Source organism: Strix aluco, chromosome Z (assembly GCF_031877795.1).
Source record: "Strix aluco isolate bStrAlu1 chromosome Z, bStrAlu1.hap1, whole genome shotgun sequence".
NCBI classification, from domain to species: domain Eukaryota; kingdom Metazoa; phylum Chordata; class Aves; order Strigiformes; family Strigidae; genus Strix; species Strix aluco.
The window spans coordinates 84,404,910-84,428,952 of record NC_133971.1 but is presented as its reverse complement, the minus strand read 5'-3'; the positions used below and the strand labels follow the sequence as shown (position 1 = coordinate 84,428,952).

At 43.7% G+C, this 24,043-nt stretch overlaps 1 protein-coding gene across 1 annotated transcript in view; it reads right to left on the bottom strand.

Moving 5' to 3' along the window:
- PDZD2 (PDZ domain containing 2) overlaps nt 1–24,043 on the bottom strand; it is a 203,100-nt gene that overhangs the window by 123,043 nt on the left and 56,014 nt on the right. The window contains exon 3 of the mRNA XM_074812704.1: nt 16,642–17,475. Within this exon, the coding sequence (XP_074668805.1) occupies nt 16,642–17,120 (479 nt within the window). The 5' untranslated portion in view covers nt 17,121–17,475. The remainder of the gene's footprint in view (nt 1–16,641; nt 17,476–24,043) is intronic.

Below are 24,043 nucleotides of genomic sequence, written 5' to 3'. Positions count from 1 at the left end.
TACACAGAGCCAGACATTTTCTCCCAGATAATCTTTCAGGCACCAAGGGAAAAATACTTCACAAAGATGTAATATCTTACATTATGTACTCACCCTTAGATGTCTATTTAAATTCCATTCTTTCCCTCCCCAAGGTGATGCCAGTTTTCTCTGCTCTTAACCTTTCTCCTGTATTGCGCAATTAAGACAAACTTTTTTTTGCAGTGTTGGAGACTACGTTCTGACTTTTTCTTATCCTGTTTGGTCCAAAGGTTACCATTTCAGAGAGTATCCTAAGGACATTTTTACTACCAAGAAATATTTTGACAACAAGAACTATTTTTAACTCCGCTAAGCTCTGCTGAGTGTAAAATGTTGCACAGGGTGCTCAGCAGCCTAGGGGAAGGCAGCTATTGACAGGGTTGTTTTCTTTGCATGAGAACAGCAATCTGAATCTTCCAGCAACAAGACTCTGTACACACAGTACGCAATGTACATCTCATTATAAATATAAAGGGTCAACAGATAGAGGAAAAATGCATTTGAGACCCGCCAGCCACTAGCTAGAGGCAGCGAGGCGCTGCTGTAGGTTGGGAGGCCTCTGCACACCCACTACTGCCCTTGTCTCATACTGGGATTTCCAAATCCACCAGAAAAGATTAATTTGGCCAAGAGATAAACTACCCCATCATGATGTTGCTAGCAATCTGCTCCAGGATGGTGCCTGCAGGTGCTCTCCCTGCCTTCCCCTACTTGCAGTATTGGAAGTGATCTAGCTGTGACACAAAATGAGACAAGACCAGGCATCCCAGAAAAAGCATGAGGGAGATAAGGTAAAGATGAGAGATGGAAGAGCCTGTGGAGAAGAAGGCTGGTGCTGGTTCCCAGCCCCAGCCACAACCTCGACTGCACAGTGATACTGGGACAGGGGAGCAAGGCCAGCCCCTCTGCTGATGAAGGATGCCAGGAGCATGCCAACACTTAAAGACACCTCCACAGGGAGTAATGCAAGCTCTGGCATGGTGCATTTTCAGAGCAGTCAAGAGAATGGAGCATTTTACCCCTCTGCAAACACCTAGCAGGATGCTTAGGCACTACTTGCACTGCCAGCACCCCAGCTAGTGGGACTTGTGTAGCAGGCAGGGCTACACAAGCTCTCTGTTCAGGGGTTAATTCCCCCCTGGCAAATACATTGTCCATATGTGTCTGCTCACTAGGATTTCCTATCAAAGCAACATTTTTCCCTTCTCTTTAACTACAAAAATAACATAGGTTACAGCAGAGGCTGCCTCCTCCAGCAACCTGTGCTCCACCCTGGAGTCATTCTATATTACTCAGTGTCCTAAACCAGGGCTGCAGAGATCGTTTCAAATGTGGCTTTTATTTTATGCTAGAATAGCCACCATTAATGCAATACGCTGTGCTCCATACCTTATGATATTCCAAGTGGAAGCCCAGATCTTGTTTTCTTTTTAACCACCACCAACCACCCTGCATTTTATCTGTGCGTACTTCCCAGTGCGTGTCAGAACGTGCCATCCGCCCGCCACTTATTAATGTTTCAAGAGTATTCCTTAAAACATACATGAGATTTAGGAAGGATTTTCTTCCAGGAGTCTTCTGACCATTCTGTGCAGTCAGAGAGAGTAGTTTTATTTCACAGACTGGATTTAATATACAGAAACATACTGCATCTGTTTCCAAATATTTTCTTTCTAAAACCATTACGAAAAACAGTGCCAAAATGTGCTCGTTTCTCTTTAAGGAGGAAACCTAATTTGGATTTCTTGATCCAGATCATCTTAACACCCAGGCTCAATTTTGCTTGCTAAAGCAATCTACAGGCTCCAACTAATACAAATTTAATCTGCAAGGCTTCTTGCTTGGGCTGGATGGGTCCAGCATGTGTTTGTTATAGGCTCCACACCAAGTATCAGTAGCATCTGGTACTGATTACAGATCTCAGGCATCGTACTTATGGACTCCATGGGCAGGATCTTTCTTGGATTTCTGATCCATTTTGGATTTTTCACTAGGATATCCCTGTATTTTGTTGAATTGGCGATTTATGACTGGTCCTTAGATTCGTGTTAATTTTTTTGGGTTTTGGAGCTGTAATGTTTTCTTATGGACCAATCTGTGGGAGCTGACCATATCTGAGAACACATCCTGCAGGTCCAAATCTCCTTTTACATGGTCATAAACCAAGAGTCACCTCTTTAGTTAATTGAGTTACCCTGGTGTAATGCTTACACATATGGAAATAAAGAACCACTCCTCTCTCCCCTAGTATTTGGGATTCACCTCCTTCCCATGTAAAATGTCTGGGAAAAAAGTGAAGTCATTTTATAAGGGGTGAAAAGTAATTTGCCTTTTGACTGTACCCAAAGAGAAGGGGTAATATGAACAACAAATGCTCTTCTGTGGTTTTGGGCTTTCATTTGGTAAGGTCCCAAGCCTTCTTCCCAAGTCAGGAGCAGATTTTGCCATCAACTGAAACAAAAAAAAATCCCAGGCCTCGGTAACTACACGGGAACATTTTGATCAATTGGCACAAGCTAAAGGTTAAAAGTTCCAATATGCAGCTGACCTGGGGAAAAATAAGAGTGACAGAAAGTTTAAAATTTAAATATTCAATCAAGATATTTCTCCAGGACACAATTTTCAGCCTACTTTGATGAATGCTGCTGAAAGAGCAGATGGCAAAACACGACCAAGATGGAAATCCTCAGCCTCACCCTATGTTCACTTTTTTTGTCCCATTGCCTGCACGAAGTTAGTCCTCAGAAGAGGATTCTGGGGAATCCCAGAAACAGAAGTCCCTGGACAACATGAACAGCAGCACAAACCTTCTCCCTGTGTCCATGCCTGAGGCTCCCACACTGCCCCTGCACATCCTCCATGGGCTCCCTCAATGCCAGACTGGGGATCATAAGACAAGGGGAACACGTGTGAAGTGTGCATGAGAGAGAGTTATGTTTGGGGACTTCGGTAGGGAGATCCTCCCAGCATTACCAGGCTGTTCCCAGTATGTGGCCATGCAGCCATGAGATGGTTATATTTAATCCTATCTTCCTTTTTCTCATGTGCTTATCTTGATACTGATACTGGTTCCTCCTCAGCAAAGTTGCTTCCCGAGGAGTCTGTTTATGCTTGCAAGGAAGCTCTCACCAAATAAGGGTTGCACTGAACAGGAAACCATTTCACCACATTTTCCCCAATAAAGCCCCAAAGTGGTTCCTTTTTCCTCAAGAAACACACATCCCACATCCAGAGCTTCCCTGCTAGGCTTTTGTACTGTTTCAGCTCTAAAAGATAACCTGGTGAGGGCATAATATGCAAAGTTTTATAAACTGGAGTGATTGCTCCAACCAGAAAACTGGCAGCTCCAGCAGGCTTGGATTTGGACCTTCTCACTTCAGAACAAACCTCACATACCATATCTGGAAATCAAGCTTCAGCTGCACGTTGGCTGGAGCACCACGACAAAAACAAGGTTTGGGTTTTTTTTCCCCTCAAAGTCTGCACTAGGTGCAGAAAAGGACAGTGTTTTGGCTTCAAGGCCTTGGAAAAACAGAATTCAGTTTTTCCATTCTGTCATTATTCTAGCAAAACCTTATAGGTAAGTAAGTCTCACTTGTTTACACTGACGCCTCTTGGAGACACTTGGGAAGACTGGATAATGGCTAAATTCATAACCAGGCAGGTATCTCATAAGCTAGGGCTTATTTGTATTGCTCAAATGTACTTCTGCAGAAACAGGTATTTCAAAGAATTTTAGCCCTTACGAAGCTGCTCTGACTTTATAACCCTCCAACAGACAGGCAGGTACCTGGAAAGAAACACTTCGCAGTAAAACCCAGCTTTTAATAAAGTGCTTTTCCCCTTGAGAGCTCAAGCACCTGCAGAAAGCGAGCTGCTGTCATCACCTCCCTGTCACTGGTGCCGTGACTTGTTTGCAGTGGGGGAAAAAGGCTTGACCAGGACCCAACACTTCTTAAGTCCACACATGCTATCCATTAGGCTGTAAGACCCTGACAGGAGTTAGATACATAGCTCTAAGTCATATACAGTTTATGCAAACATAACTTACAAGTAGATGATTTAAAATAGAAGCATGCAGAAGAGAAACGGAAGGTAAAGCAGGCAACCAGCACAAGCTCACTGCAGAAAGCAACATGAACTACAAGCAAGTAGCAAATGCCACTAATATGTGAAGAAGGCAAAACTTTACATGGAATTTAAACTAGTTCTTTATGTGGGGTTCATACTGGATTCTTACATCAGTTTATGGCTCAGTATATAACAAGGTATATGACATTTTTTAATCTAAAGGAGATCTTGACTTGGCTTCACCAAGTCATGCATGATTCCTCTAATGTAGCAGACGGCCAGTGGGTCCCAAGTGTGCTGCTGTGCATGTTGAAGCTTATATAAAAAGGGAGAATATGCCTCCTCATATTCTTTAATACTATTATTGATACTATCATTAAATGAGAGAATATCCCTGAGGCTGGGAAAACCTCAGGGAGCATGGGAGCTGACACCTGGACTCAGGATTGGTTTCCTTGGTTATTAGAGCTGACTGAACTGTTTTAACAGATAATGATATCTAATTTAATTACATATTAGACAAAACACTTGATTATTATTCAGCCAGCCAGAATTAATGAATTTCTAAGTTCTTCCATCCTGATTTTTTTCTCCCCTCTTGTCTTTTACCTCTTTTGTTTTCAAGCTCTTCTGAAATCCACCTCTCTAAAGAGAGATATTTACTTCCCTACTGACTTGCATGATTTTTTTTAATGATGATTCCCCTTAAACTCATTTCCACAGTTTATAATCTGACTCTTGGGTCATCAGAGAAAGCATTTGAGTCACAAAATAACTCTAATAAAGCACTGAGATTCTGCTTTTCTCATACACTATTTAAAACAGAGACCATCTAAAGGCAGAGCCCTGCAGTAAACCCTTGCTGACTTTGAATTCCACATACTAGGAATTAACTTCTGATCCATTTGGCATCTGTACACTTCTTTCAACTATTATTATTTCTTTTTCCATAGAATAACTTGTGAATTATTGAAATCCGATTTATTTTAACCATATAGTTCATCCTGATGAAATTGGCTAGTTTACTAAATAATTTTCTGCTCTGCTGTACATACCACTTACTTTCCAAATGCAGGCAATGATCAAAAAACATATCAGAGAGGAGACAATTTTGGTATTGCTGGGTCAGATATGGAGTGATAGGAGGAAATTTGGAAGGCAGAGTTCCCCCATTTCCATGGAGGCAAACAGAAACAAATGCCACCAAAGCCAACAGTGTTATGGTATTGTCAGACACCTCAGGCATAACTTCGTTTTTCTGTGCAAGAAAACTGCACTTCAGACCACTAATGAAGGCAGAGAGAGTGAGCAGGAGGAGATGAAATCATGAACCCTTGGTGGTTCCTTCAATGCCTACAGCCATGCAGGCGTGACATTCCTTGGGCTACCCACCTATGGAGATCCCAGCTCAGGGTGAATCAACCTCCCCTCACACCTACAGCCCCAGACACAGCTCCTTCCAGCTGAAGGCAATGAGTAATCCCCCATGATTAAGCATTAAGCTGCCAGATACCTTAGAGCCAGCAAGATCCAAACATAAGGCCTAAATTAAGGTGGTGATGAATATATAGTTCAAACCTGAAGCTGTTCATCAGATCCATGCAGCATCAGAAATGAAACTAAGAATATTTAGTTGCCACTAGTGTCTCTAAAAAAACTCCCCAGCAACTTAAAATTTACAAACTCCTTATCATATTCCTATTAAGACGTGTTTTAAGAGAAAGTTCTGCCTGGCCATCAGCAGTAATTAAAAAGCAGTTCTCACCTTTTTAAATTCTAAAGGCTACAGAAGATCTGTGTCCTCTGATTTTTCTTAGAGCTCCTATTACTTAAATGTAGAGGGCAAATCCTGCTTTGCTACCTAACGCCTGCTGACTCTGAAGCCAATGCAACTATTGCTCTTTTTTTTCACAGGCCCTTGTTTTCAAATAGAGCACATTTGGGAATAAGTGTTTTACTTTTTTTAGTTGCTTTTCCTGTTTGGGGAAAAACAAACAAACAGGTTTATTCATTTAGAGAACTTGGCAACTGCAGATTGCCCATTACTTTTTTGGAAGAGTTATTTTACAAAGAATGTTAACCCACAAATACAGTAAACATATGGGATTTGCAAGTTAATCCTGTAAGGCCATTATGGTGATGCTCCAGAGGACTAGTCACCATCAGGAGGGGAAAGAAGACTAATTCTAAAAGGATTTCCCTAAAGCCATTTTCATGTTGGGAACTCAAGAGCAAATTTCCCTTTTAACAGTGTGGATTTGGGAGAGGGGAAGAAAATAATGATAAAGATAACAAAAAAGAAGTTTGTGCCCATGTAAGTGTGTTTCAAATTAAACATCTGAGCTTTAAGGAAAACAAAACAGCTTTAATCCTTATTTGCCGTTTTTTACACCACAGTGACTGAAAATAGGAGACAGTATCCCTTAAGTTCAATTATTAAGGCCCAGAGTGGTTACCTTTGATTCATACTAATTTTATCAGCTGTTTATGTGGACAATTAATTTGAAAATTGGGCTGCTACTAACATCCATCAAACAAGCAGTACAGTTAATGAATTTGGGACTACCTAAATTCTTAGGGAAATAAGTAGTAACACAAAACCCTTCTGTTTCCTAGGTTCTATGACCACTTAGACTTGGCATTTAGATTTATCCTCTGCACTGAAGTTCCAAGTACCAACATAAACTACAGCAACTGGTAACTTCATTCTCAGAGGACTGGATTATAATCTCTTTTACAATAGTTTAAATAAGGAGTAGCTGCTGAAAGTCCTTGAAACTGCATAGGTGTAAGAGAGAGTCAGGTCTTCATGAGCAGTTCCCTCTCTGCATTCTGACATAGGCAAATCTTAAAGGGATTAGCTACTGCACTGAAAAAGCCTAAGAAACTAAGAGTAGTTATATTATGTATATACACATCCCCAAAAAGCATGTAAAGAAACACTTTTTACTGCTGTCTTATGAATTCTTAGATAAGGCAAGCTAAATTCCCGGTTGACATAACCCAAAAATTGCTTAAAATATTTATATGACATTGCCCTCTAGAGGAAACTGAGAAAAATCTGTGTTTTAGTAGAACTCTTCTACAGATTAAAATATGAAATGTCATTTTCAGCAGAACAATTAGTGTGTTTTTTAGAAACCATTTTCAGAAAGAACTTCACGCACCGGTTTGGCTCCCTTTATCATTTGTGAGTTTTCAGGAAGGAATTCCCCAACCTCCAGCCCATTTTCTTCATCTGGGTTCTGTGTTCAGATAGATGGTACCACAAAGTTTACTGTTTTACCACATGTCTGTGTTTCTCTCTTCACTACCAGAACAAAAATAGCCCAGGCTATGAAAAATTGGCAAGCACTTAGTAATTCTTCAGTTATCATAGCACAAAGAGTCACTGGTCAATGTGTATGAGGATGAGAAGGAGGACATCACTGACTTTTGTTTCATTGAATAGTTACTGTGCTAGCCTGAACCCATACCAATGATCAAGTAACAGACTAGGAAAACACAATCAAAACAATTGTTTTATTAATCAATTCTTTGTTTTGTCAGGGGGTTTTTTTAAGAAGATAAATCCAGTTATCTGTAATACCTACTATGGAGAAAGGAAAAGAGCTTGCCACCTTTTTAAACAATAGAAAAGAGGCATCAGCAGAAACAATAATCCCGTCAGTCACATTTCAACAATTCTGTTGCATTTTGAAAAAGCTTGAATCCATTTTCCATCTACCTCTAGTTTCTCACAGCCTTAAAGAGCCTTCAGTCTGTCTGGGCTTCCTGAGTCCTGGATGCTCAAGGGTGAAGTTTGCTGCTAATAACCACATTTGCCCTACTCTTGTCCTCTCTTGGTAGGTACAAGTCTTCCTGAGCTGCCCCAAACCTTCTGGCAGTGCCTGCCAACTTATCTTTTTACTGGTACTGGTCTGTTAAAAGTGTTTCCCTTTGGAGGCCCAGATGATCTTCCTGAGTGTCATACATTTCATCCAGAGAAAGCAGCAAGAACAGTGAGTGATGCTGCAGAGCCTGCAATTGATACATAAGCCCTTTCTGTCTTAGCCTATATCTGATAGAAAGGAGACAGAAAAATAAGTTTCAAGGAGCATGTGATACTGCTCGGAGCTGGAGGCAAGTGTCACATCAGTTAAGAAAAGCAATGAGTTTTCCACAGGAAAAAAAAACCTGGCCCCAAAGCCATGCACCTTAGCAGCTGTCTCTGGAGTTATATACCTGCCTCTCTGCTGATCACACCTACATTCCTTATATTTATCTTCTCACTTATGTCCGTAGCTGGCGGGTTCACACTGACAAGTTGTCTCTCTGAGGCTGATTTTGAGCACAGACTCTGCCTGTGGAACCATCTTCTGTTCATCATCTTTCAACCCTCCCCGCTCCTGTCCTTTCCAAGCCAGGCCTGATTCCCACTGACAGGGGATAAGCGGGTTTTAAGCTGCCACCACCATTAATACTTTGAGCTCTGGAGGGTCACAGCTTGGTCTGAGTGCATCTTCCAGGACAGCAACCATCACACCCAAAGGTACAGAAGGTTGGCAAGAAGATATGACCATCACCTCCTTGCAGAGCAGCCCCGAAACCCTTCTGAGAATGGGAATACTGCTTTTGCATAGCCCAGTGCTATGAGAAAAAACATTTCAGCGAAGACTGGAGAAGCTGTGCCTTTCCAGAACTCATGGCACATTGGTCAGTATGGGTGGGAACGGACAACCTGTCATGTATCTCGCTGTAGCCCAGTAACCTGGCTCCAGTCGCCTCCTCCTCCTGCAGCAGCTCAGTGCTCCCGTCTCATGGAAATCAGTCTTTAGCCCACAGCCTGCTTTGTGCAAAACTTTGGACTCCCAGAATATGAAGAGAAATTCACATTTACAGATTAGAAGAGACACTGTGAATGACTGCACATTGCAAATTGGTGTGTAAGGGCAGAAGCATTATAGAAAGAGCAAGAATAATGGGCACAAAATGTTCCTTGCTCGTGTTTTTGAACATCTCTATTTTTAATTATTGATGGCTAAAACACTGTTCTGTGCTAGCAAATGCACTGCTGGAGAGGCTGTGAAAATAACTGCTGCTGTGGCTGAAGGCCTCACCTGCTCCTTGGCTGGGTGGTGGAAAAAAGTGACCCTACTTTGTGCATTCCAGCAGTTTGCCAATTAGTTAAGTTCTGCTGCATCCTGACTGTGCTTCCAGATGACCTGAGAGCACAGGATGCTTGCTGTGTGCGAGGCTGAAAATCCCACTCAGGATGGAAAAGGGCTCTTGCTGGCACTTTGGCGTCAGGGATGAATGACGAGGCACGAGGCTGACTCGCCAAGCCAGGCTGTTCCCACAGTAGATGAGTGGGGAGGGCAGAGCTCCCTCCCTAACAGTGGGCTTGTTCTCTTGTAATTACAGTGTGGTCAGAACAGCAAATTAAATGGAGATGCTCAGCCATACATTTGGCAACAAGGTGCAGACTTCTAAGCAGAGCTTTCACAGCTCAATTGAACAAAACAAAAGCACACAAAAATGATCTGGACAACCCACTCTACAACCTCTGAAGCTTTTAGCCTCCTAAGGCAACACCACCAACGTTTGTCCGAGTCTGTTCAAGCCTGATGCAATCCCTCTGAAAAGAAAGTATGCAGAGCCAGGACTGGGGAGTATTTGCTGCAGATGACCCTGGGGATGTTGCCTAATTATACATGTATGCCCTCTGGGGATCACACTTTCTATTGAGAGAGGCCAGCTCTGTTGTTCAGTGGCAACAGTGTGTAGAAGGCAATGATGAGCATATTGCTCCCAAAATTCTGGGACAAATGGGCCAACACATACAGGACATGAGCCATTTAAATCAGTGAGAGTCTTTCCATCAGCTGTTACGGGTTTTAGATAAAACTGAGCTGACCAAGAAAATATGTAAGATGCAAAGTTGAGGAGGATGAGGGGTTTGGAAAGCCTGTTGAGGAGGCAGTTGTAGCAGTGGGATGCTGCACATGACCATGTGACATGCTACAAGGGAACGGGGTTTGCCTCCGCAGAGGCTGGGCTCTGTGCAGGGAGGTTGAGAGAGAAGGCAGGAACCAGAGGGTGTGGAGGGGAAACTGAGCAAACCCATGCTCAGATTAATAAAGCAAGGAGGACAAACAAGCTAAATGGTCTCTGCTGAGTCTGGGGATTAGTGACCTTCTGCTTAAGTCTTTGGCTCTTGAGAGAGGATTTGGGATAAAGCTTGTTTCTTCAGAGCAATTTATTTCTCAACACATGTGGCTAAGTCTGCTCATACCTTTCCTGAAGACATAAAAGAAGAGAAGAAAAAAATATCTCTTTCTTATTTCTTAGTCCTGTTGTATTTTAAGGGTGGAATTAATAGCTACTATCAGCATAAAATACAGCAGCCGTGCTTCAGAGGGGGCTTCATGCTCCAGCGTACAAGACTTTAGGAGCACATTGAGATGTACACTGTGTCTGAGAAATGTTAGACATCCATAGGCTTCCTCTTATTTTGCACAGGTTGAGCACACATTCACTGTCTCCCCACTCACAGCAGCTCAAGTGGAGGAGAAAACCCTCAGCCAAAATCCCTACATGCTGCTTATTTTCCATCCTCAGGACTCACGCGCCAGGCAGCTCGGAGGGCATGTCAGCGTATGCTTCCCATCCATGCCCATGATAACGAGTCCCAGGTCTCAGTCTCTGTGCCCTGGTCTATCACTTAGCAGCATGAAGATTGGTAATATGATATAAAAAAGGAAACTAATTCAACTCCACAATAGGTTGGGTGTATTTTTTAGGTCAGTTATGAGAAATCTATTCCCTGAGATTGTATTTGGAGGCTGCAGTCTCCAGGACCACTATGTTTGTTTTTCTCTGAGTAGTCAGTGCTGTTAATATTTTAACAAGGAGCTCCCACAGAAATGCTTGCCCCTTGGCCAAGGGCAAAGGGCCAGGATACATTTCCATTTGTTTTCCTATTAAAACAAAAATATTTTCTTATGAACATAATCAAGGGAAGGCCCTACTAACACCAGGCAAAGCAGCTGCTTATACTGAGCAGCACTTTATGTTGGCAGCACTTTTGCTTTAGGAAGGAGGTGAGGAAATACAGTAAAACAGAGCAATCGATCCATGCAACATGACATGCCCGGGAGGCGAGGGTGTGGTGAGACAAATCTTTCTGCAATGACCAGGGATAGTTTTCTTGGAGTGATTTTTCCCTAAGAAAAAGGATGTATAAAGGAGATTGCTCTGCCAAGCAGAAAATAAATCCGTAATAACTTCAGAGAAACATGAGCCCATCACAGGCACAGAAACTGACAACCTCCCCTTCCACCATAACACAGGCATTCCTAACGACCAACCTTACTAAAGAATGGATTTGTTACCAAAAGCTTAAACTGAGGGCCCCAGCTGATGAGCAGAGGGAGCACAGCCCTGGCTCCCCATTCCCACAGCATGCCATCCCCACATGCCCCTTGGAGCACCTGGAAGTGTGTTGAGCACATTGCTGAGTAACACAGTGCTACAAATACTGCGGATCCTCCAGAGACAACCGTGGCCACCAGTGCAGGGACAAAGTGGCCATGGTGAGGACAGCCAGCCTCCTGCAGTGGCAGTGTCTCACCACAGCGTGGCAGGAAGCAGTGCCCCACGGAAAATCAAAATTTTCCATTGCACTTTGATATCAAAGAGTTACCACATTTGGGGGAGGTTTCTTTACAATAGGAAGATCTTTCTATTGCAGGGGAAAAGTAGTTTATGATAAAAAAATCACTCTGTTCAAACTTCTGAGGAGGGCAGAGCTCAATAAAAATTGCCTTGAAAGGTGTTCTCTTCTGAAACATCAGTTTTCAAACCACACTGTCAGATTTTTGAGCAGCTCTACTCAGATGCAGCAAAGATCCCCATTCTCTGTTCCCATCCCTTCAGCAGATGTACCATTCTGCCTCTCCTTCCATGCCAGTCTCCCAACAAGGGGGCAAAGAAGAAGAGCACCCTCCTGAAGACCACTCTTCAGAGCAGAATTTGGCTCTGAATACAGCCATGGGCTGCATATTGGCTTTCCAGCACCAGCAAGGACTGTTTTGATACAGAACCTCAAGACTTCATCCAGCTGAGCCCAGGATTGTTATTGACTGCTGCAGGCAAGCAGCACAAAGTGCTTTGCACATTTTGAGACCTGTAATTTGGTTAGACATTCAGTATTGTGCTCTGTAATTAGCTGCTAGCACTTAAGAGAGAAGCAGGACTGTGTTTAAAATGTCCATATATCACATAACTACTAATAGCATTGCCCTGTTAGGAGGACCAGGACGTTACCTTCATACTTCCAGCTATTCTGGAGCATGTAGATGTGATGTGCAGTAGCAGCGAGCACTCAGGAAAGACCTTGGCTTTGCTGGAAACCCCAACTTCAGGTAAGGTCAAAGATTTGCCTTCAGTGGTGGCACCTGAAGCTCACTTTCCATTGTACATCTGATTTCTGAAGGTCTATCTCAGCATCTTTGAAAATAAACCGGCTTCCCTGACATTCGGTATGCTGTATCCTGTGCTGGGGAGGACTGTTGGCAACTCCCCCAGGACACTGGCTGAAGAGGAGAGACTGTGAAAACACTGTGCAAAGGTATAGCTGTCAAAACACTTCTCTGTTCATTCTTTGGAAGTGACTCCAGGTTGTGGGTTAAAAAGAAGCCAGCCAGTTCTCTGTATTCCCACACATGGCAATGTTTGGTCATTTTTGACGATGATGAACACAATATTTTGAAGCAGTGATAGGGTTTCCTCAATGACAAAACTATAATAATATCTCATGTTTATACCACACTGTCACCACTTGTAATGTATCTTACTCTGCTTTCTTCAAAAACAGTTGGAATTTGGAAATCTATTCAGCACTGATTTTAAAGATTAGATATACATGGTAGCTGTGTCCAAGCATTACAGCTATGCCTGATGAAATTTGTAATCAAATATTTCAAACTGAATGATATTCATGACAAAATAATTCTTTTGCGATCCTCGCAGGACTTGCTCAGTGAAGCCCCATTCAGTCATGCTCAAGAAGTGAAGGATTCATCTGTCATCTGCAAGAACACTAACAGCCTCCCTCCAGTAAATGAGTAATAGCTCAAAATGAGAGAGGTAGTTCCACAATACATAGGAAGTTGTTGTCTGGGGGAACATAACCCATGTGTTTTGGAGATACATTTGTATAGACAGAAGATAAATAAACATGCAGGGTTTTGACTAACCTTTATTCAGTACTCCAATACAGCTCATTTCCTTGCAATTGTGTTTGATAGACACACACAATTTGCTAACTCTGAAGAGAGCAATAATTTTCCCTCAGTCACTAACATCACCAAAAATGCCACCACCTACATCATTCCTCTCTAATGTAATAATACCCTGTTAAGCAAAGAGCTTTGATGATTATATTACTGCATAATGTTTCTCTAAATGAAAAGAAAGGAAAAAAAAGAAACAAGCTCCGTAACAATCAACCCACTTCTGCTGTTTACATGGCAATCGGGTGAAATTTAAATAGATAACTTCTCGTTAAAGAAGTTGGATTCAGCTTCCCCAGCAGGGAGAAACAGATGAGTGATACCCACAGCCGGCTCCTCTGAGAAGCAGCATGCTGCTCTTCTTCTGCACTGTATCTGACCCTATCACCACTCTGAGACCTGAGGACCCAGAGGCACAAGACCTACATCAGGCAGGTGCCAAAAGAGCACAATCTGTCCAGGGCTGCCTGATCTGTTGTGGCTCCTCTAGAGGCTGACCACATCCATAGGACAGCCAGCAGAAGGGACAGCATGCCCCTACCTCTCCTCTCCCATTGTCCAGCGTATTGGCTTAGCCCCTTGGAACAGGGAGGGCTTGCATGGTGGGATGTAGCTGGAGGTGAGGTGACATGAAGCCCAGGGTAAGTGAGCACACTTCTGTCAACCTTGCTGCAGAGATGGTAACCCCCAGGAAAGTGTCAGAGTCTTAAGACCCTCATGCCAAATTCCCCACTGTTATGGAAATAAATCAGGAGATGCCCTAAAAGACAACACATTCACCAAGCAAGATGGGGCTGCCCTGGCACACTTGGCAGGTGAGTAATAAACATGCAAGCAGTGATTTTGCTTGCCCAATCCAACCTGATGCTACAGGAGCTAAGGCAGTATTTTAATTTCACTGACCATGCACAGGCTACATTAAGTACATCACACCACACATCACAGCACTCACACCCCTTTGTATTGACCTGGAAGAGTTTCTCACTCAGCCAGAGAATAATTTGGCAGACAGAAATTGAGCGAGGACTACTATTCAGTGTGCTGTCCTGCCCCAACACTTTTAAGAGTCAAGGGGAAAGGGCCCTGCCACTGCCACTGTAGCAGCAATATGGAAATACTGTAGGAAACCGTCTTCTTTGAAACAGTCTTCCCAGCAGGCAAGCTGACATTGACTTTCAGCCTACTATAAACCTAGACAGAATTATGTCCCTTCTGAGCACCCCAATGGAGAAACCTACTGAAGGACTCTCAAAGAATCCTGGAGCAGATCAGATGAACAAGGTGATAACATGGGGTTGGAGCAACCAGCCAGCTCCCTGAGAGACAAAACCAAGCACTCTGAGAGTGTCCTCGAGGTCCCAAACTGTCATCCATCAACATCACCCTTGCAAATAGCTGACAGTAAGTTAGACAAGGATGCTTTGGATGCTGAAAATAAATCAAGTTTTGACTAAGATATGTCCTAATTTTTGGCCTAAATTTGATGTAGAATATTCTAAAATGGGATCTTATGAATAACAACACTGGCCACACATCACCAAAATTCTGCCTTCATAATGACCAAAAAAAAATCTCAACTAAGGAAAATGGAGCACTTGGTTCTATTAGCAACAGTCACAGCTTGCTGGTCTAACAACAGATCTTTCCAAAAGGAACAGGCCCAAAATGAAGAGATAGGATGAGAAGAACAGATATCCAAACACTTTGGACTCCATTGGGCATTTCTTTCATTTTGCATTAATAATAAGATAACATTATTGCTGGCCACTGCCAGCATTTCTCTTAGATTTTAGGAACAGTGACACCTGGCAAAGGGGAAACAGCAAACTAACTGCTTTTTGCTACAAAACATCTCAAATTTGGGAGTGCCACTGATTGATACTGCCACAGTACCAATATTTATACACTCACTGAATTACAGGCTTGAAATTACAGAGGATTATCACACCTGCAAAACCACAGCCAGGTTGACCTGCCCAGCACCCACAGATCGAGGAGTCACTGATTTTATTCTTTCACGTGGCAGAATTGGGAGCAGAATCAGGAGCAATGGTCACCCCAAACCACTGCTGCATTCACTGCCTGTTGGGAGCAAAGGTCATGCACTTTGCAGGATTATAACTTGGAAGTGTTACACCCCTGAGGTCTTTGTGTCTTTGCAAGCCTGAAAACTAAAGCAGCAGATAAATAACCAATGTGTCTTCCCATCAATGCTATACTCTCACTGGAAGAATCTATAAAGATTCAACTCCTTTTTTTTTTTTTTTTTTTTTTTCAGTATACAGCTTATTTCAGTTAAAATGTGTGCCCCTGTTGCAAATCTCACTTGCAGGAGCACTTTCTCAGCTGGTCTAAAATGTCGTATTAACCCCAAGGCCCATAAAATGTGCTGGATTACCCAGGCTGCAGACCAACAGAGTTTCCTTTCAAAGAAGGGCAACTTCACTAGCGTTTTGTTTCCAAAACTGTCCATCCCCAAGATGAAATCCCTTTGGCAAGAGGGGGAGGATTTCACGCCCTCCGGTATGAATGAACATTTGCACCCTCATCTTTATCAGATAAAGGTCTTTGCCTTTCCAAAAGAAAATGTGAGCAAGTCTGCTGGCCCACAAAGAGCAAAGCTGGGGCAATAACTGATTTTACAGCATGCAGCAGCTGAAATAAAATAAAAGAATAATTTATATCATTGCAAGAGCCTTCATTTCTGATTTGAACTCGTGAAGGTTTCAAGCTTTCTGGGACAGAAGGCAGCAAAAGAGAGCAAATGCAATAAAATCAAAGGGAATTTATTAAAACTAAGTTGTTCCAATCTGGAAAACACAAAAATGTCTTGCTTTGAAAAAGTCTCAGACAACATTCAGCTGTCAAAAAAGCTTCCCTCAGCTCAAATGATTCAAGAAAAATAAGATGCACCTGTAAAAAAATCTTTCAGTGCTGCTGAGTCTGTGTTAATTTTTACTTAAGAAAACAGTTTTATCCAAACCCAGGAAGACTCCTGTTTTAGTGAAGACCCTCCAATGTCTGCAATATACTATTTTTTGACATAATGACCCCTCAAAATTTTTCAGTGGATGTGCGAGTAGCAGATGTAGGCTAATTATTGATTTGCTTTTGTTACTTATTTTCTACACACCTTAAGAAGGAACCCAGAGCTCTCCCAGGGGCTGGAAAGCAGAGGTCAAAACCTCTACTCTTGGACATAAGTTAGTACCGACCGTGACCTGCACCACACACCATGAGAGGCAGCTGCCCGCAGCTGCCCTTCCACCCTTACCTAGCACCAGTGACGTCCACGCCAACCATCAGCTGGCCATTCAGAGAAAGGATCTCATCTTTCAGGCGCACTCTCCCGCACTTCCCAGCTGGGCTGTTTTTCTTCAAGTCTGTCACCCAGATGCACCCGACGTCAAGCACTGGTCCCTTATGCCCCTTCCTCTTCTTCCCTCCCCGACGCTTCTCCCCATAGTCCCCCAGAGCAGGGATGTTCCCAAAGCTCAACCCAAGAACTTCATTTTTTCGCATCTCCTGGGCCAGGTACATGGTGCAGATCTCCGTATCTGAAGTCCCGCAGCTCCCTGGCTGTAGTTTGCTCTCATCCACAGAGAAGTTGAGCTGGATGTACTCGCTCAGCTTCTGGACAGCCGAGCGGCAGAGCTGCTGCTCGGCCCCCTCGGCCCCCTCCCGGCGGCTGTTCTGCAGCCACTGGCACAGGAGGGGGAGGAAGACCCCTGCGTTGTCCTGTGTGATGGGCATCGCCGACCCTGTGCATCCCCTCACAGCAGCAGCCCTGGCCCCAGTCGGCTCCCCAGACCTTGGCTCAATTGCCCGCTGCAGCCCCCTGCAGCCCCTGGGGCCATGGTGGAGTGCGGCTGCAGATCCAAAACAAGCCCCATCTAATCTCACAGGGACGTTTTTTGGGCTCCAGTTGACCAAAAGCACAGTCAAGACAGGATGTTTGGTGTGAACATGATGCAGCTGGCCCCACGGAAAGGTCGGTGGATGAAGCAGTGGGGAGCTTCTGTGGTTTTTTGGGTACACCTGCTGTCGGGGTCCCCACTCCACTGGGAACAGTGTCTCCTTCTCACCACGGTCACCACACCGTCTTGTCCTGCAAGGAGGAAACAGCACGGTTAAAAGTGCCAAAAACACTGCAGGTGTCCAACAGCCCCAGCCCAGTATCCCTCCCGGGGCAGGAACCAAATGCCGAGCTTGCACAGCCAGAGCTGCTCTCCTTCTGCGATTTACCACTTGAGGGCACCAGCTGCTCTTCTCAGCAAGGGAATAAAAGGTCACGATTAGCTTCTGACCTTCCCGGTAAAACGGGGAATTGATGAGCTGTGGGGATGCTCCTGCCACAGCTCCAGGCCTGTCACCGAAGTGAAGGAGTCACTTAACCAAACCCACTCCAAGGACCACCGAAGGGGCGTGATGCAACACTGGTCTCACCCGCCACTGAAGCTGGTTGATGCCACTGCTGAAGGCAGCTCTGCCTTCCTCCATGCCAGTGTTTTTGGGCTGGGACAGGTTTAATCTGGTCACTTCTCTGATTTAGCTCCCCACCAAGCTGCACGAGGGATGACCAGCAGCACACACGAAGGGTGAGGACAGGCAATGGGGTCCCTCCTTTTACTGCCAGAAGTGGCTTACAGTGGATTAAACCTACCCTGCAAGTAAAGCATCTAAGGGAGGTGACTACCTAGTTCCCTGGGACAAGAGTTGTGCAGGTGAATTCCGCGGTTTCACTCAATTTGGAGAGGAAGGCACACAGGCAAGAGCTGGGGGCTAGCGAGCAAGAGGGTGAGAAAGGGTGTTTTCCTAGGATCATTAGGATCTATGAAACAAAGTAAAACCCTGAGCTGGGTCAAGGCTGGTCAACCAGTTTCTTTTTGAGAGTTACTTTCTAGCAGCAGAGGCTGCTAAGTGAGCTGTGCACCAGGAAGGTGGAAGGCAACAGCCTCAAGCCTGCAGCCTGCACGTGTGGCTGCAAGGCTTGTTAGGCTGAAGAGGCTGTAGCAAGAGCCTGCAACCCCAAGAGCACAAATACGAAGCGAGACTCTTGAAAAATGCTGCTGCCCAAAAGCTGGATCCAAAGCGTCCTGTCACCTCCCTGGCTGTGTGGCACTACCTAGATGGACAGGACTGACCCCAAGGAAGCTCAGGCAAGGGCAGGGACAACACATCAGGGCCACGCATGATGCTCCTAGGAGGACCTCAGCACCTTCACCAACAGGGTGACGTTGCACCAATGGCTGAACAGGGATGGGCATCAGCTCAGGAAAGGAGGAACTGGCCTATTGCTTAGTGAGAGGGACTTCTGAGTTAGGGTCAGTGTAGGAGACATAGAGAACAAAACCAGAGGAAAGAATAAAGACAGAAGCAGCCTGGGCACAGGTCTAAAAAGAAGGGGTGATAATACAGTCACAGATTGACCAGGAAATAGGATTAAATCCTCTGAATATCATAGATATCTAATGCAACATTGGTGAATACATTGCTTTTAACACAGAACTTAGGTCTCATTTAAGATCTCAGATTTAATTTTAGAAAAAAAGTGATGATTTAACTGACATAACTGGAACTTGTAGTAAGACACAGATCTGGAATACAAAGATGCACAGCTTATATATGGACCAGCAGAGAAAAAGTAAGAGGCAGCATCTCCTGGTATACCAAGGATGATACATATACTTGCTCTGAGATCCACAACATGGCAGGAGGAAGAACTGCTAAATTCTCTGGTTAATAAGAAAAAAAAAAACTGGGGAAGAGGACAACAAATCCCAAACCAAGAAGTTTAAATGGATCAAGCTATGTGATAACAACTGACTCAATGGTAATGGGAAGGTACAAGCATGAGATATCTAGTAGGAAAGGAAAACAGCAGGAGACAGAGAGTCCTGGTACCTTCGGAGCAATATTCTCACATAACTGCTAGGTCAAGTAATCGGTAGAGAAGTGCCTCCAGAGAGGGATGTGTTGAGGGTAAGAAGGTGGAAGGACACTTGTGTAAGAGTGCCTGTGAAATGATGAAATCTGCCATACACAAGGGATTGGATACAACAAAACAGAAATGCCTGGCTTCAGTATGTTAAAAAAAACTGCTAGGCAAGAATTCATGGAGAAGAGTTTAAAGGAAAAACAGATGAAGGTGAGCTGTAGTTTCTCAAAGAAACAATATTTGTGCTTAAAAGGCACAGGCACAATAACATCTCAATGCAGAAGAAGGATCAGAAGACTTGGGAGCATCACAGGCTTTTCATTTACCTCAAAGACAAGAAGAAAGACCACTAAAAGGTTACTGAGCAGGAGTTTAAAAAATAGTGTGAACACACAGGCAGAAATATTAGAAACATCAGAGCACAAAAATGAATTTAAACTTGCAGAATATACAAAAAAAAAAAAGTTACCCTTTATATGTATATTAATACCAAGAAGACAGTCTGGAAAAGTGTTGCTCCAATAAAGAGAAAGTTATTGAAAAATTACACCAAAAGAGGCAATGCTGGTTTGATTTTTGCTGTAGTCCTTGTTAAAACTGCCTACTATGCACAGGTGATTAGTACAGCAATGACACATTATCACTGCAAAGGTATACTATCCTCTTCTTTTCCTGTTCCAGGGTGAAATCAGTACTCTGTCCTAGTCAGGTATTTCCAGACCAACAGGGTGGGACAAACCACCTTTTAAATTTCCTACAGAACCAGCTGAAGCCATCTCAGATACCTGCCTCCTGGTCACCTGTGAGAGCTCAGACAGGTAAGGTGCCAGAAGTCACAACAAAGACAAGCCTAGTCTTCAAGGGTAGAAAGAGAAGCAGCAAAAGCATGCTACATCAGTCAGTTCATCTTCAATCCTCTTAAAAACTGAAACAAAGAAACAGTTTGCATGTATGTAGAAGATAACAAAAATATAAGCAGCAGCAGATACAGAAGAGACAAGAAAAAAACATATCAAATCAAATTAATTTCTTTTTATAATGGAGAAGTTGTAAGATGTCATTTATCTGAGCTTTATTATAGCTTTTGACACCATCTCAAACAACTATCTCATAAATATACTAGGGAAACATGATTAAATGAGTCTACTATAAAGCCATACCCAGGGAGTAGTTATTAATGACATCCTGTGAAAACAGAAGGACACTGTGAGCAGAGCTCTGCTGGATCTATATAGTCTGGTTCTGCTCAGCACATTCATTACTGACCTGGACGATGAAATAGAGCACACTTATTAAATCTGAAGATTACACGAAGCTGGGAGTGACTACAGACACTCTGGAGAACAGGATTAGCATCTAAAACCATCTTGGCAAAAATCAAAAAAACATTGTCTAAAAATTAGGATGAAGTTCAGGAAGGACAAGTGCAAAGTACTACAAACAGAAAATCACACATAGATAGGGTTGGTTAGGTGGCAAATCTTCAGGAAAAGATGCAGGGATTGTAGAGAATCATTCCTGTCAATAAAGTCTGGCTGTTGGGGGGAAAAAAGGGTCATTATCCCAGGATGTGTCAAGAGGATCAAAGCCTACCAGGCATATGAAGTATCTCTGTAGCCTCACACAGAGCTGGGAAGGTCTCAACAGCAAAACTACCCAGTTGGAGCAGAGGTCTGACATGGGCATGGCTACCAGTCTAGAAAATGTGACTTATTAGGAAATACTCAAGAAATTAGGGCCTGCCAGCCTAAAAAGCAGAAAGCATTGCAGGTGGGGTGTGAGAACACAAACTAGAGGTTCTCATGTACTTCAAAATATCTCACAGTTACCAGGAGGAAAACAGCAGTCTATTCCCTTTGCCCATGGTGGAGTAATGGATGTGAATCACACCAGGGTAGGTTTAGGTTAGCATTTAGGTAATACTAATAAGGATAAAGAATACAAAGCACTGGAGAACTGTCTCGGGTGACTGGAGTCTCCATTACTCATGTTCTCTGAAGTGGGTTAGACAAATACCTGCTAGAAGCAATGATTAGAGCTAATATCTCTTGGGCTGTGGCAGAGAGTAGATCTCTCCATTTCAAGCCCTCTTACTTTTTTCCCTCCAGCATAATTTTCTGTTAGTACGAGCACAGTGAGAGGTCATATATGGGTAACATCCAGTGAGTTATGACAACGACACCCTTTTCATTGCTTGAACAGCAAACATCAGTACAGCTCCCAGTAACCACACAGGGTTCAAAACTATTCAAGTTCTACAGGTGATGAGACTATCTGAGGCACTTTTTGGCCTAATAATTTAAGGAGTTCTGTTCTTAGCTGGTTCATTTTGACATTGAGTCGACATGTTATGGGCTGCCCTTTGCAAACTGTCCCCAGAGCAAATGCACTTCCCCAGTCTCCAGCCTGGAGAACTTGGGGCTCCTTGAAAGCAGTTCACAGTTTTAGCTCCAGAGTCTCCAAATCTCCTCTGCGTTGGCCAAGGGCACAACTTGATCTTGACTTCAGCCTCAATCCTGCAGTTAGGATGGGTCATGAAGAGGCATCTGCATTCCACACAAAACTCATCCATCATTCATTTAGGGACATTCCTGGAGGGGTCTTCCCTTCCATGCCCACACATCCCTCCAGAGGTAGAGGATGACAGTCTGCTCCACCCTGCTAGGCAGCCTTCAAAGCCCCATTCCTCCTCCCCGCAGGAAAAACTGCAGGCATCATACACTGTGTGTTGCCTGTCTATGCCCCTGAGCTCACTGCAGAGCCATGGCAGACGCTTAAGATAATCATGTAAATAATTATACAGTACTTTCAAGGGATTTGATTTTCTCAAAGAAAACATTCTGGCTTCAGAAAAAAGACTCTTGACAAGCATAAATATGAAATACTCCTTCCAGAAGAGATAGGTGGCACAGCACTGAGCTGAACACCTCTGTGCTGGTGAGAAGAGCAGCTCAGGCTGTCCGATGTCAATAGGAGCAATAATTAGAAAGGTGGAAAATTGTTCATCAAGGGGAAAAAATAGATCTGCCTGTTAAAAATAGCAAACTCAAAACTAAGATGAAATTGATTTTTGCTCTTCACTTCCACTGAAATAGATTCAAGACCCACGTGAGAAAATTTACTGGAGTTGCTACCACCTTGCCTACTTTCTGTAGGTGACAGACCTGCCAAACCATCCCACTGCCTTGCATGGAGTACAAGAGTTACGTACAAAAGACTCTGATTTTATGCCCACCCTGGCATTGACACTGGCTTGGTAAATCAGGCCAGCACTGGGAATGGGTAGCCCTGTGGGCACACAAGTCCCCTGTCCTGGGAACAGGAGTCTCTGTTCTGAGGACAATTTTCCACCAAAGAGATTTTGTCCTCGCTGCTCTGAATCCCTCTGGGGCTATTCATTCCCACTCTGGCCAGTGATTTAATCTTGCAGCCTACCTGGGCCTCAGTAAGTGTGATCTGTTGAGTTTTTTTGTTTGCAGTTTAAAGGATAAAGTAAGTGGACTAAGATTTTGCAGATAGAATGTCTTCAGGCTCAGAACACCTCAACTGGAAAGATACTGGGATGGGAAATCCTACTTAATTTACTGGGTGTGATATAGAAACAATTTTAGCTCTGTTCCAATAGCAGGGTCATGATGGTGCAGAGACAGCATGACCACTCAGTTTAAGGAGGACCCTCAACTCAGTTTAGAAAGACCCTCACCATGCTAAGTATTGCTTTTAGGGCTCAGTTTTACCCTCCTCTGGTGCAGAAGTCGACAGGATGCACCCGCAGCTAAGCCACAGCATGGGACAAGCATTCTCCTTTGCAGGAAGATGAAGTTTTTGGGTCAGATGCTCTCAGAGGATCAAAAAGATTTGCTGAAGCAAGCACTTTGAAAAAACATGTTCACTCTTATCCAGCAATGCCACCAGTCCAAGTACCACTCCTCTCCATCCAACCACAGAAACAACCAGCCACTTTGTACGGCTGCAGCCTGCCCAGCCCATGTGCATGCCTCTTCCTAAAGATGTGTCACCACCACCCGGTGAGCGGAGCGGTCTGGTCCCTCCCCAGCCAGCCACCAGCCACAAGGATCCTGCTGGGCATCATCAAATCTGGTCCCCAGCTATCACAGCAACTCTTTCACCCTTTACTCAATAAAACTCCTCAAATTTTAACTTGAAGTAAAGAGGATTTATATCTCTGTTATTTTGCTGTAAAGCTGTCCCACTACACTGCATAGTTGGAAATGGTCCTCCAGCTTAAATGTACCATAATCAGTTTATACCCACAGACGTGTAGCTTCTACAGCTCTCTACTCTTCTTGGTTTTTATCAGCTCTTCTCACCTTCATCCCTGGAGTATTTACAGACAGAAAAAATCAGCCTTTACCTGCCCTTCTTCCACCCAGCACTCTTACATAAGATGTAAGAGTTTGAGGTGCTCTCAAAGGCTGAAATACCACCCGCGTAAATGAACTGGATATCTTCTTTTCCCTTCCACAGTGAAAGTTTTTAGTTATGGCTCAGGAAGTAACATGCTTTTTTCTTAATCTCCAGCCTTTTAGTTCAAAATACTGAGTTAAACATAGGTGATGTAGGTGAAGAGAGTTTACTTCTTTTAGCCTTTCTTAAGGAAGAGCTATCTTAAATGATTGCTTATGGAAGAATAGTATTTTCATTAAATGAGTTGATGCTGTAACTGTCAAACAGCATATATGGATATTCAGGGCATAAACACCACTTCTTTTTTTCT